At 45.6% G+C, this 14782-nt stretch overlaps 1 protein-coding gene across 1 annotated transcript; it reads right to left on the bottom strand.

Moving 5' to 3' along the window:
- Window positions 1–9456: 9456 nt before the first annotated feature.
- On the bottom strand, window positions 9457–11391 carry LOC149524481 (general transcription factor II-I repeat domain-containing protein 2A-like). Its single transcript, XM_089777657.1, has one exon. The coding sequence runs from the start codon at window positions 11389–11391 to the stop codon at window positions 9457–9459; it is 1935 nt and encodes a 644-aa protein (XP_089633783.1).
- Between the last annotated feature and the right edge of the window lie 3391 nt (window positions 11392–14782).

Genomic DNA, 14782 nt, shown 5'->3' with positions numbered 1-14782 from the left:
TTGTGTGGAATTCGGTTACTCTTGCATGCATAAAAAAGGATCAATGCTTCTATCTGCACAAGATTGGAATACAGGGTTTGCCCGCTGTCACACTGTGTGTCTCAGGAGTGTACTGGCAATCAAAATGGGCCCGGGAAATGGGTTGAGAACGGCCCGCCCCATGATGTCACTCCTGTATGCCCCTCAAGCCCCGCCCCCTTTCTCTGAGTTATGTCTTGCACACGGTGCAGGCGGTGGGTCGGGCTCTGCGTGCCGCATATAGCATGGACACAGAGCCGCTCAGAGTGAGGGGGCAAGGGCGTATGGACACGACGGCCCACCGGGAAATTCCCAGTATCCTGCCAGGCCAGGCCATCCCTGGTGTGGCTCACCAGCACAGCACCTCCTGCTGGTCACTCCGGGAAGTAGCTATGCTTAGCGCTGGAGTGCCCTCTTCCAGCTGGTGTCTCGCCTGCTGTTCCTCGTTTTCTTTTAATGGCTCCGCCACCTTGTGTTAAGATCTGTGTTCCTCCCAGACTGCGGTGCCCTGCCCTCCAGGTACAGTCCCACGGCAGTGCCCCCCCCATAATCTGGGGTCCTCCCACTCCAGGAACCCCCATCCTCTATGCCCACCTTGCCTCAGGACAAACTGCAGTCTGAAATGGCCACTCACCATTGGCAAGGGATGTAGATTTGCTACCTTGGCCTTCCCTGACTGCCTCCCTGCAGCCCTAGTATCCCTCAGGCCCCTGTTGCTGGACCTCAGCCTGGGACTACTCTGTCTGGAGCTCCCTGGCTCACCCTGCCTTTCCCCAACACTACGCTGGCTGGCAGGCAGCTAGGTCCTTCTGCCTCCAGGGCTGGAGTGAGAGTGTGCTCAGACGGCCCAGTTATCTCTTTTATACAGCCCTCCTGGGCTCTGATTGGCTGCTTCAAGGCCTCTCATGATTGGCCCATCGCTACAGCCTTTTCCCAGGGCTGTTTTACCCCTTTTTATGCCTGGAAGGGGGTGACTACCCCACTACACCCACATATAGGGTACTTCAGTGGATGTTTTTTAATGGATTTCACAAGTGGGATCTCCTTGCATAATTTCTTCCATGCATTAGTACTTACTGATTCACCAGCACCAGACTCTCCTCCTCCTTGGGATTTCCTTAGACACCTCTTTTCCAAAAAGCAAAAATCAGCCATTGATTTAAATAGAAACAAGATTTGGCTTAGCTTGGGAGATCGGATATGCTCATGCATTCTCTGGCCAAACCTCCGTCAGTCCACTGTGTGCTACAGAGTTCAGCGGTGAGGACAAGGTGTTATGCCAATGTCACTCTGATGCCATATTTTTATGTCACTGAATCATTTGCCAATAGGCAATGCTGTGAAATGATCAGTGTCTGTCATTCCATTTGTATAATTAAATCATTCTGTTAAAAAGGGCATTTGGAGAAGCAAAGGATCTTTTAATGAAAATTGAGGACAGTGAGGAACAATGGCTTATTTTAGATGAGTTTTAGAGAACCAAGTGGATGGAATAAATGGCAGAAGTTTCATTAGGTTTCAGCCACAGCCAAACTGGAAAACAGACTTGTTCAGAAAAACAAATATACCACTGAACTTCTCAGGACAACAGTAATTTGCTCAGGGATAATGGTATAGGGAGGAGTTCAGTCATAATGACCACAACTCCTCTGGTATGTCTAATATTTTTGCAGGAGGCATTTTCTTGTTATTTAAAATGCCCCTAAAGCTTAGTGTTACTGCATATTGGCCCTAGGTTTTATTATTAAAAAACAGCTATTATTGGCCATATGACATTGCTGGAGAAATGTCAACACTAGAATCTTGATGACATCTGAAAAGTGGGCATAAGAGAGGTATATAATGTATTTAGAATGAGCCCTGAACCTAGAAAGCAGTTCATTTCCTGGACTATGCGTTACTGATTATAATTCCTAAGTAGCTGCTCTCTGAGGGTATGTCTACACTACCCCGCTAGTTCGAACTAGCGGGGTAATGTAGGCATACCGCAATTGCAAATGAAGCCCGGGATTTGAATTTCCCGGGCTTCATTTGCATAAGCCGGGCGCCGCCATTTTTAAATCCCGGCTGGTTCGATTGGGAATTCAGGCACAGAGAAGTGGCAGAGGAGGGATTTGAACCCACATTTCCTAGGGTATGTCTACACTACCACCCTAGTTTGAACTAGGGTGGTTAATGTAGTCATACGAACTTGCAAATGAAGCCCAGGATTTGAATTTCTCGGGCTTCATTTGCATGTTGCTGGGTGCCGCCATTTTTAAATGTCCGCTAGTGCGGACTCCGTGCCCGCGGCTACACGCGGCATGAACTAGAGATGTACAGATAGTTCGGACTAGGCTTCCTATTCCGAACTATCTAGTTCGTGCCGCGTGTAGCCGCGGGCACGGAGTCCGCACTAGCGAACATTTAAAAATGGCGGTGCCCGGCAACATGCAAATGAAGCCTGGGAAATTCAATTCCCCGGCTTCATTTGCAAGTTCGTATGACTACATTAACCACCCTAGTTCGAACTAGGGTGGTAGTGTAGACATACCCCCCGATACTCAGTCTTTCATCGTGCCACTGCACCATCCCCATGAGAAAACAGGCAACCATTCAAAATAGATACATTACTGTGCAACTCTATAGGCCGCACATTAAGAATCCTGGCAGTCGATCACACAGGAGGCAGGATGGCCAGTGGGCCGGTTGTATTCTTTAAAGAAGTGATTAACAACACCTAGGAAGAATGAAGAATCACATTTGTTTATAAACATTGCTCCCTAGGGCTTCGTGTAGACAGTTAAGATTTTGCCAACCGTCCTCATCCTTGACTGATTAGCGACCAATGCCCCAAGCCTCTCAGGTGGATTAGAGCCTCATTATGAAGCTTCCGATATGTTGAAAGTTGACAAAGATCAATTGCTCCCTATGTCTGTTGGAAGTAGCACAAGACATAATCGGCTTAATCTGCAGCAAGGGAGATTTAGGGTCCATATTTAGAAAAGCTTTCTAAATAAGGGAGGTTAAGCCACGGAATAGATTTCTAGACCATCTTGATGGGATCTTGAGAAATCGTCATCTCGAGCCCCTTGTGCTAAAGTGGTTCATGAGTAAAATTTTAAATAAGGCTTTTATTCTAATCACAGTCCTTGGTTTTTTTTCCCCCTCTAGCTGGAGAGTACTAAGAGAATTTACAAAACAGTGTGATTGGGCAACAAACTAGCAGCTGAAATTCAGCATTGATGATTGCAAAGTAGTGCACATTGGGAAAACATAATCCCAACCATATCTACAAAATGTTGGAGTCTCATTTAGTTGTAACCCCTTGAGAGAGATCTTGGAATCATTCTTGCGGTTCTCTGAAAATATGCACTCAATGTGCAGTGGCAGTCAAAAAAGCTAACAGGGATTTATAGTGGCTCTGTGGCGTTATTGGCCTTATCCCTTTCCTAATGGTTCCAAACCCTAATAGACCCACAAATTGAATACTGCATGCAGCACTAGTCACCCCTTCAGAATATAAATATTAGATCTGGAATATAGACAAGGTCAACCAAAAATGAGTAAGGGTATGGAACAGCTCCCATATGATGAGAGATTAAAAACCCTGTGGTTACGTCTAGACTGGCATGATTTTCCACAAATGCTTTTAACAGAAAAGTTTTCTGTTAAAAGCATTTGCGGAAAAGAGCATCTAGATTGGCATGGACGCTTTTCCGCAAAAGCACTTTTTGCGGAAAAGGGTCCGTGCCAATCTAGATGCGCTTTTGTGCAAAAAAGCCCCGATCGCCATTTTCGCGATCGGAGCTTTTTTGCACAAAACAAATCTGAGCTGTCTACACTGGCCCTTTTGCGCAAAAGGACTTTTGCCCGAACGGGAGCAGCATAGTATTTCCGCAAGAAGCACTGATTTCTTACATGAGATCGTCAGTGTTCTTGTGGAAATTCAAGCCGCCAGTGTAGACAGCTGGCAAGATTTCCACAAAAGCAGCTGCTTTTGCAGAAAAACTTGCCAGTCTAGACACAGCCTGTGACTTTTTGGATTGGAAGAGAGGTGACTAAAGGAGGATATGATAGAGAAAGTGAATAAGGAAGTATTATTTACCCCTTCCTGTAACACAAGAATCAGAGGTCACCCGATGAAATTAATAGGCACCAGGCTTAAAAAACCCACAAACAAATGGATTATTTCTTCCAAAAAGGTATCGCCAACCTGTGAAACTCATTGTCAGGGGATGTTGTGAAGGCCAAATGTATAAGAAGGCTCTAAAAAGAATTAGATACGTTCCTGGGGGCTATGTCCATCAATGCCTATTAGCCAAGATGATCGGAGATGCAATCCCATGCTCTGAGAGGGATGAGTCACTCGACGATTGCTTGTTCTGTTCATTTCTTCTGAGGTACCTGGCATTGGCCACTGTGAGAAGACAGGATACTGGGCTAGATGGATCATAGGCCTGATCCATTGTCCATCACGTCGCTCATTGGAGACGTGGTCTGTGACTGGATCTCCTAGCACTACTGCTCTACAAATAATTATAAATAATGATATCAGTATCTTGCCCAGTGACACTTATGTCATGGAGTGGGGGAAGAGGGGAGCCTGCACCCTCATCCACAGTCACATGTGACACTCAGCCAGCAGGTAGAACGGAAGGCTTACTGGTTCATAAGGACACAGCATAGCTCAGACTTCTTGTTACAGGAACCACTGCTCTCAGCCCCGCCTCCTGCTTTGTCCTGCTTCCACGCCCAAGGTGTTATTTGCTGTCACCTGGTCCTCAAGACGTGAGAGACTGAATATACTTCCACAGTGAGTCACACCCAGCCTCCTCCTCCTCCACGGACACAGGGCCACTTCAGAGCAACATAGGATAGTAGCAATCACATAAAGCACAACGAAGCAACCAGGGAATGCAAAACCAGAGTGAACACAGGACTACAAGAGTGGACAAAATCCCCACTACATCACAACTTGTTGACTGGAATCAGTTTCCATTGCAGCTAATGGAAAGAATCCTATTAATTCCATGCCCCCAACACTCATTAGGAAAGTTACATTAAGTTTTATCTTCCCACCTTGGAGATTTTTTCCCCCATGTTCTGCATCACTTGTCACATTCTCCTCGTGGTACCTGACTGAGTTCATCTAAACACGTGCTTGTTAGTTGGATATAAATAGCTTTTAATTTTACTTCCTGTCAGATTTAATTGCAGCCCTCCTCCATGTGTGCCTCGGCTGATGTACAAGTAATTTATTGCGGAGAGGAAACTGGGTCACATGACTTCGCTGATTGTGCTGACGATGGGCTTTTCCTTCCCATGGTAAGATTTTGGTTTTAGACACAGGTCTGCATGCGCTCGAATAAGAAATGATATATACCAGTAAACCACAAAGGGTGAGATCCTGAAAGATACCAGAGGGGTAGCCGTGTTAGTCTGAATCTGCAAAAGCGACGAGGAGTCCTGTGGCACCTTATAGACTAACTGAAGTGTAGGAGCATAAGCTTTTGTGGGCAAAGACCCACTTCATCAGATGCATCTGACGAAGTGGGTCTTTGCCCACGAAAGCTTATGCTCCTACACTTCAGTTAGTCTATAAGGTGCCACAGGACTCCTCGTCGCTTTTGCAGATTCAGACTAACACGGCTACCCCTCTGATACTTGAAAGATACCAAGTTCCCTTTTGGGACTTAAATTCAACACCTGCTAAGACCTGGCCCAAATTATTCATATTTTACATTTATGCAAATGGAATTAAGCCTGGCATGTCGCAGGCTAATTGAAGTCAACATTCTGTAATGTGCAAATAGCCTCCTGACAGGTGCTGAATGCTCTCTGGACCCTACCTCTCTGGATCTGCAATCAGACTGAAGTCATACCACAATTCACATCATGTCCCCCACAGAAGTCAATGAAATGGCATAGGTGTGTCAAGGTAGCACATGGATGGATTACTTGTTTAAGAGTTACAGAATCAGGTTCCAGACCAGATGTGAAAAGAAAGGGTCTGCAGGTTGGATCCAGCCCACCAAGCCTTTGATATGGCCAGCGTCTGCCCTGCTGCTCCTCTGCCTCCAGGCCAATAGAGATCTGGGAACGGGGGAGTACGCGAAGTCTCCTCCCCCCTGCCAGGGGCGTGTGGCACTAGAGGGAACCGCCAGCTGTTCAGAATGGCTGGTGGTTCCCTCTAAGAGCTGTGCACCCCAGGCAGGGTGGCGGCAGGGGGAGTGAAAGACGTTGCTCACTTCCACACTCCCCCCAGACTCTGATTGGCCTAGGAGTGGGGAAGCGCATGAAGTCTCCTCCCCCTGACAGAGGCAGGATGTGCCTAGGGAACAGCCCCTTTCTGCTCAAGGCCCTACCCTTCCCCACCTGAGACTCTGCCTCTGTGCGGAGGAGGCAGCCCGCAACCACTGCCAAAATTTGTGACGTGCCCCCCCCCCCACAACAATTATTGCCCACTCATCTTCCAAACCCTTCATTTTTTTTCAAGATATCAGTGATACACTGGGGGGGGGGGGGGGGAGTTGGCTAAACATGAATCGCAAAGAATGCTTCAGCGACAAAATCACAATGTTTGCTTGACGATGCTTAACAGAGATGGGTATGAGGCGACGAGCCTCTTGGGAATGGGTCCGCGTCTACCTCACTGCTTGTACAGCACCTAGAACAATGGAGTTTTTGATCCTGATCAGACTTTCTGGCTGGTACCATAGTACAAGCAATAAAGAACTCCGGAGATGGGTAGCTAGAAACTGCTACTGTGCATCAGTGCTGGAGGTGTGCTCCAGACCCGTCCATGGCGGGGATGGGACAAAAGGGCAATTGTGTGGGGCCCAGTAATTCAAACCCCAGCCCTTTAAATCACCGCCAGAGCACCACGCCACATGCTCCGAGCAGCTCTGAGGTCTGGCTGCCCCCAGCCTTCCCAAAGCCCCGCCTCTTCTCGGAGCACGGAGCCACCCCCTCCCAGGTTGCCCAGGCGACAGCAGACGCTGTTGGCTCCCCTGCATATGACATCCCTGTCTTGGGTAGCTGAAAGTAGCTGGGTGGGATATCCTGGTGGCTATCCCCACACATTGTAGACCTACCAGATAGTTCAAAAGACTCTGGAATGATGTTTGGTCCCTGCTAAGGAGACTATCAAAGCAAAGTAGTTTACATGCCCATTTTTAGGAAAATGATGATGGCAGATCTCTGCTATTTGCTTACCTTCATCTTCTTCCTTTGAAGTGGACTCAAGCCTTAGCAGCTCCTACATACTACAGGATATCTCAGGAAATCTTCTCTTTTAGAGCTATATGATTAGCTTTTGTCATTAGACTTAACTACCTCTTCCAGTGGGATAATCAAGTTGTTTCCTGCATTGTATTTGTTGTGCATGCCGAATTCAGAAGTTTTACTTTACAATTACAATACAACATAAAAAGCAGGAGCAAGACACTTCAAAGTGAAAACGTACTGTTTTAGACTTCCAGGTTTTCACTGTCAGCCATTCAGACTGCACTGGTGTTTAATTTTTTTCAGATTTTTTTTAACTTTACTTTTTTTTAATCAAATGTAAAATAACTAAGTGCAATGGAAATTAAAGGCCTAATCCTGCAACCTGTTTAGTGCTGATCAAGCTATGTTCCAATATAACTTTGCAGATTGGGCCCAAAGGCAAAAAGAATTTTTTTTAGCCCTATTAGGCCAGCTCCTCAGATGGTATAAATCAGCATAACCCCACTGATTTCAATGAACTTATCCATAAGAACATAAGAACATAAGAACGGCCGTACTGGGTCAGACCAAAGGTCCATTTGGCCAGTATCCTGTCTGCCAACAGTGGCCAGCACCAGGTGCCCCAGAGAGGATGGACCGAAGACAATGATCAAGTGATTTGTCTCCTGCCATCCCTCTCCAGCCTCTGACAGACAGAGGCCAAGGACACCATTTTATCCCCTGGCTAATAGCCTTTTATGGACCTAACCTCCATGAATTTATCCAGCTTCTCTTTAAACTCTATTATAGTCCTAGCCTTCACAGCCTCCTCTGGCAAGGAGTTCCACAGGTTGCAAGGAGTTCCACTTATCCTTCTAAGATAAGTCTATGGCTTTCCCTCTGGCAGCTCCAAGGGCTGCACGTAGCACGCAGCTCCTCTGGGTGTCTGTGCCTTTAAGAGGAGGCCAGCTACGGGGAACCAGCGAGTGGTGATTGCGTGTACGGAGCATCGCAGAGGCCACCTGTGTTTTTTTTTCCCCGGAGGCCAGTTCTTGCGTAAGAGGCCGTTGCCGCACGTCCACACTGCCCTCTTGCGCAAGAGCGCCTGTGCAAGACAGCTTACACCTGATAGAAAACAGCATAGCTCTTGCACATTGCGCAAGAACCCGCCAGTGTAGACTTAGCATAGGTATGTGGGTTACACTCAGACACTTCAAGAATGAAAGCCATAGATGTATCTTAGAAAGATAAGTTCATTGAAATCAATGGGATTATGCTGATTGATGGCGTGGGCGACTTGCAGAGGGGCACATGGGAGCACAGGGGATGGATGGAATGAGACAGAGTGCGTACATGGGCCCCTGGGGCGTGCTCACCCTCCCTTTGATGGCCCCTCCCTCCACGCAGGCCAAGGCCCTCTACCCTCCAGGGGTTCCCCCCCACCAGTGGGGCTGTGTGCAGGAGGGACAGCATGACCCCCTGGGTGCTGGGCTTTCCCCTGCCCCTACAGCCTCCCCCCACAACCCGGTCTGGCCCCTTCCCTCCCCCAGGATGAGCCCGTAGTCCACGGAGGGCCTTACCTGCCGGATGACCACACCGACGGTGGACCTGCCCACCCCAAACTGGTTCACCACGGAGCAGTAGCTGTCTTAGGTGGATAGTTTCCACAGGGCAATCGTAACCCTCTTCTCCATGGGGATGGTGGGGCACAGGCAGGTGTCCTGCATCCAGAGCGCAAGGGTGAGCTCCGTGCAGAGTTTGTGAAATGTTCCCCTGTGCATCCTAAAGTTCTGCACCCATTGCTGGTTGCCCCATTGTCCCAGCACCAGGCATTCCCACCAGTCCCCACTGGTGTAGTGGCTCCACAGGCGCCTGTCAGTGGTGGGGTGCAGGTCCCCGAGTGCAGCTGTTGAATGCATCTGATCAAGCATGTGTTACCCCAGTGGTGGGCAACCTTTTTTTTCAACTGAGCCAAATCTCGCCAAAACCACGATTGAAATTTATTTTGAGAGCCACATTTTTAAACCCGAAAATACATAGGATGGTACACTGTTTTTAGTTTCAATAAGTTTTTATTGAGAATATTCTGCATGCAAGTATCCACATAGGTCGGGAGGATACAAATAACACAACTAATAAAACAAAAACTTTAGAACGATATTATTTATCGATAACGTTAAATTCCGTAAAATTTGCCTTACAAATGTAGAGAAAATTACATCCTGACAATGACTGACAAAGTCACAACCACTAATGTGAACATTCGCCTTGCATTTCCTTGGATAGTTTGAGTAAGTCAGGTTTGTATGTTGTTGTTTTTAATTTTAGGCACGATTCCAGGTTCTCATCGATGAGACGATTTCTCAATTTACTCTTGATAAGGTTCATGCTTGAAAATGATTGTTCGCATAAATATGTAGACCCGAACAAGGAAAGAACAGCAAACGCTAGCTTTTTTAGTTGATTATATGAGTCAGGAATACTATTCCAGGTGTTAAAAATCAACATATCTTCCTTCTCCAGGTCTTTCAAAGCAGACCACTTGTGCTGTGAACTAAGTTCACATTTGTTTTTCTCCAATCTTTCTAAATCAGCACAAAGACGTTCAAATTTCGAGCTCCACAGTTCTTTGTTTTTTAAATCCAGCAATTGCATTTCAAAGTTGCCAATGTCGATATTAAAGGGAGAAAAATTTAATTCCGTTACAGTGGCATCCAGAGGTTTTTTAACAAAGGCCAATGTCGCTTTGCTGTTTCTGAATTCCTGAAACCTCTTGAGAAAAGCTTCCCTCATATTTAAAAGTGCTGTTTTAAAATAGGTAATGTCAATATCAGAATTATTTTCTTGGCGATGTTTCAACAGGCTTGGAAAGTGAATCAAAGTTTCTCTGTCAAAATCTTGAGCAAAAACAGATAATTTGTTTTCAAACGAAATAAGTTCTTCTAACATCGAAAAAATTGTGTTTCCTTTCCCCTGTAGTTTATGATTAAGCTGATTTAGATGGGAAGTAACATCCACCATGAAATACAGTTTTTGGATCCATTGATCGTTTGTTAATTCTGGATGGTGAACACCCTTCTCGAGGAAAAATGCTTTGATTTCTGATATTAAGGAAGCAAAACGTTTCAAAATGTTTCCTCTTGATAACCAACGTACCTTGTTATGCAGCAGAAGATCTGCGTACTCACTCTCCATTTCAACTAAAAATTCTTTAAATTGGCGATGATGAAGAGCTTTAGCTACAATGGAGTTGATCATCTTAATCACCAATTCCATAACTTTGCACATTTCTTCTGGAAATGTCTGCGCACAAAGTGCTTCTTGATGTATGATGCAATGGTATGTAAGTATCTCGTGACTAATTTTTTCTTTCATAATAGCAACAAATCCATTTCTTACGCCGGTCATACTTTTTGCCCCGTCTGTTGCAATTGAGACGATTTTATCAAGTGGAATATGATATTTTTCAATGCAACCAATTACAGCATTTGCTATATCCTCTCCACGTGTTTGACCTTTCAGTGGCAATAATCCTAAAAGTTCTTCTTTAGGACCTGTAGCTGACATAAAACTTACAAAAAGTGAAACTTGAGCTGTATCATTTAAGTCACAAGACTCGTCAACTGCTATTGATAAAGCTGAAACCACTTTAAGATCATCAACTTGTTGGTTGGTTATATTGGAAGACATTTTGGCTGTTCTATCCTTCACTGTTTTAGCAGACAATGGCAACTCTTTAATTTTTTTTAGAATTTCTTCTTTGTTCTTAAAATCCCTGAATAACTCTTCTGATGCACTTATAAAACAACGTTTTATGTATTTGCCATCTGTATATGGTTTGCCTCTCTTAGCAATCTCTTGACTAACCGCAAAACTTGCAAAATTAACATAGTTGGAAGACTGCACCCACTGATTAAACGCAGAGCTTGATTTTTCTTGACTCTTCAGAAGTTCCTCAACTGCTTTCTTCCTTGCATCACCAACAGGATATTTATTACTAAAGGACAAGTGTTTTGTTGTAAAGTGTCTCTCCAAATTAGATTTTTTGTTATGCGCCAATTTTTCTTTACAAATAAGACAGGTCGGAAAGCCATTTACGTTCTGAAACGCGAAAGTCTCGGTCCATTCCACTTTAAATTCACGGTTTTCGTCTTCCGTTTTTCGTTGTTTTTTCTTTGTAGCCATGTCAAACAGGGCACCTATAAAAATGTTTCATTTTAAAATAAAGCCACCAACACCAAACCGGCATCCTTAATCACATAAAAGAAGTAATATTGGATGACACACTGTTATTTATCTGTGGATGACGCACTGTTATTTATCTGTGGAAGACGCACTGTTATGGGGGATCTGTGGATGACGCACTGGTATTTCTGTGGATGACGCATATATGGCATCTTATGTGTGTGTAAATAGTATTATAAAATTAGTGGGGCTCATCATGGATATTTTAAGCAGGGTTCTCCACCTTGATGGATACACCCAAACAGTAGGCAAGAAGTAAAAGTAATAAAACAGGCATGCACACATTGCACTGGCTCTGCAGTCAAGTTGAATAAAAGTAAAAAATGACAACATAAAATGAAATAAAAATCAAGATACAACTAAAAAAGTACATATAAAAGTATGTGAAAACACACTCAAATAGTCCTCACTGGTACTGTTATATATTGACCTCAGAACCTGGCCACTAACTTATTTTGCTGGCTCCTAGATTACGATATTCCGCAATTTTATGTCCACACCCCCCTTTTCACATCAACCCTTTTTATGTCAATCCCACAATGTCACATTTCTCCCCTCATGTCACATTTCTGCCCCTCCATGTCACATTTCTCCCCTCATGTCACATTTCTGCCCCTCGTGTCACATTTCACCCCCTCATGTCACATTTCCCCCCCCCCCCCATGATGGCCATCACGCCTTTCTTTTTACCCTGCCCTGTTCACATCTCTCATTTCCATAGTTAGGCACACTTAATTCATAATCACCACCCCCCCCTCCCATGATGGCCATCAGTCACCCCTTTCTTTTTGCCCTGTTCACAGTTCACATCTCTCATATGAGTACATAATTCATAATCATCCCCCCCCCCCATGATGGCCATCAGTCACCCCTTTCATTTGTCTCTCCCTGGCCCTGCCCACATCTCTCATTTCCAAGTTCCAGAGGCATATAGTTCATATTCATTCCCTCCCCCCCTCCATTCCCCCCCAACCCTTCCTTTTTCTGTCACAGAAATTGAGTCCCCAGAGGCAGGCAGGCCAGGCCATTGCTACACCTACCGGATGACACGCTGCTGATTTGGGAGGCACAGTCTTCTTCTGAGGGCGGCAGACAGAGAGAGGATGCTGCCTCGCCGCCGCGGCGCTACACAGAAAGTCACGCCCCCCCTATACCACATGACCCGACTGGAGCTGTGTGGAGCCGGCCGCCGGGGCTGCACACAGGGCGCGCACTGACAGAGGCTAGCTGCAGAGTCCTGACTTTTGGGGCGGCCGCCCGAGAGGAGGGAGGGGAGCGGGCGCCCGGCACACAGAAGAGCCGCATTAAAGTGTGTAAAGAGCCGCATGTGGCTCGCGAGCCGCGGCTTGCCGACCACTGTGTTACCCGGTCTTCAGTTCCTGCTGGAGCAGTGTGGGTCCCTGCAGAAGGACCTCCACAGCCTCAATTATGGCCGTGATGGGACATTGCTGGGTGGGGTCTTCCTCCGGCTCCATGTCTCTGAGCAAGGCAGCGATGGTGCCCAGGGGCACTTGCTCAGGGACTGAGGTGGAAGGCATGGCTGAGGCTCTGGATGCCTCAATGAGGTGCCTCAGCACCAGCCGCAGGGAAACGGCCATCCAGGGGTCCCTTTCAGTGCGTTACCCAGCAGGGGTCCGGGACGCGCCCACAGAATGCCGCTGGTGACCTCTTGACATAGCCAAAGTGGTTCCGGAGCTAAGTTATTGCGTAACAGCATCCCACCAGTGTGCACGCTTTCTTGCGCAAGAGCTCAGCATTCTTGCACTGCACTTCTGGCCGGTGTGGACGCTCTCTTGCGCAACAACCTGCCAATGTAGACATAGCCCTAGTGTGGTTACTGAGCAACGCAAGTGGTACCTAGAGCACAGCAACAGTTAAGACCAAGAGACCTCTACAGCATGGGCTAGGAGCCAGCTGGCTTTTAGCTCAGAAGGTAGAGGCTCCTATACTCTGCTTCAGAAGTCCCAGGTTCAAATCCACCTAGTGGTGGTTACATGAACACCTTGTAATGGCACTCTGAGATTGAGAAGTACTATTATCCCATTTTACAGATGGAGAATGGGGCAAATTGAGGCAATAGATGAGCACCTGAGGCCCAAGGTTATACCTGAAGTCTGTGGCAGAGCAAAAATTTGAACTGAGATCTTCCTAGTCCTAAAAGTGTAGCTTCTACATTGGACGGGGCTTTCCCTTTATTCAAGTTTACAACAGCTTGGGACCTAGCCCATTATCTGTGAGCTCAATTATTTGGTTATATGATTTCATGATGCCTGTACAGCAAACATTCAATTATAATCTTCCCCACTAAGTCACCCTCCTCTCTTTCCTTTAGTGGGTAATTCCATGGCCATGCTAGACATCTTTATTTCAATGGAACCCTGGGTCTAGTATATCCTCAGTAGTCAGGCTTTTTGTTCTGCTTAGGCCTGATCTTACAAAGTGGCGAGTCTTTTCCTGAGGTACTCAGCATCCTCAATTCTCATTTTCTTCACTGTGAGCCAACAGTGCCCAGCATATAACAGGATCAAACCCTGGAACTCTCAGAGTGAATGAATAAGGGCACATAGCCCATTGTCAAAATCAATTATTGTGCAACTAAAACAAATGAGAATTTTTAAAATTATCCTGCAGTTTTGTTGGCTTATCATTGAGTTTTCTGACACAACTACCACCAGGAGTCCAAACATAACATTCAGTTATTGTTGACTGCTGGGATCAGAGCTGGTTGAAACGTTTTCAAACAGTTCACTGTCAGAAATGCTGTTTTGTCAAAAATAGAAGCATTTTGCATGAAACTGCTGATTTTGAGTAATTATTTTGATTCTTTTTTTGACAAAACATTTCAAAATTATTTGAATCAACCTGGAGCATTTTGCTGTGTTCCAAGTTTCCAGTTTTGTTTCATCTTTTAATTTTGTAATCTTATACCCTTTAAATATCAATGTTCTAGATTACACAACGTATTTAACATTATAATGTTTTGATATTATCTAAACAAAAGTTTTCATATGGTCATTTAGATGTTTCCTGTTTTATTCCGTGTAAAATTTGAAATGTTGACTTTTTGTTCCGATTCAGCCTAAAAGGAAATTTCATCATGGCAGAACTTCCTGTGGTATGGAAATTCCATTTTCTGGCCTGCCTGCTCTATTTAAAATGACTATATCACATCATATTCCCCTGATGCTAAGGATAATTCAGAATGGATACAATTTGTCATTGGAGCTACACCGAGGATGAATTTTACCCATTCTGTTCCAGGGCCTAGAATGTCTCACTTTCCATTAGACGAGCACGTTAGAAAGGAGTCAAGTCCTGCATGCTCACATTG

Source organism: Pelodiscus sinensis, chromosome 4 (assembly GCF_052426305.1).
Source record: "Pelodiscus sinensis isolate ZL-2025 chromosome 4, ASM5242630v1, whole genome shotgun sequence".
Lineage (NCBI taxonomy): Eukaryota > Metazoa > Chordata > Testudines > Trionychidae > Pelodiscus > Pelodiscus sinensis.
Note: the sequence above shows the minus strand (reverse complement) of the source record. Positions and strands in the feature narration are given on the sequence as shown.

Excerpts from the sequence above, each read along its gene's own strand:
- LOC149524481 (XM_089777657.1), bottom strand. The coding sequence starts at position 11,391 with ATGGCTACAAAGAAAAAACAACGAAAAACGGAAGACGAAAACCGTGAA.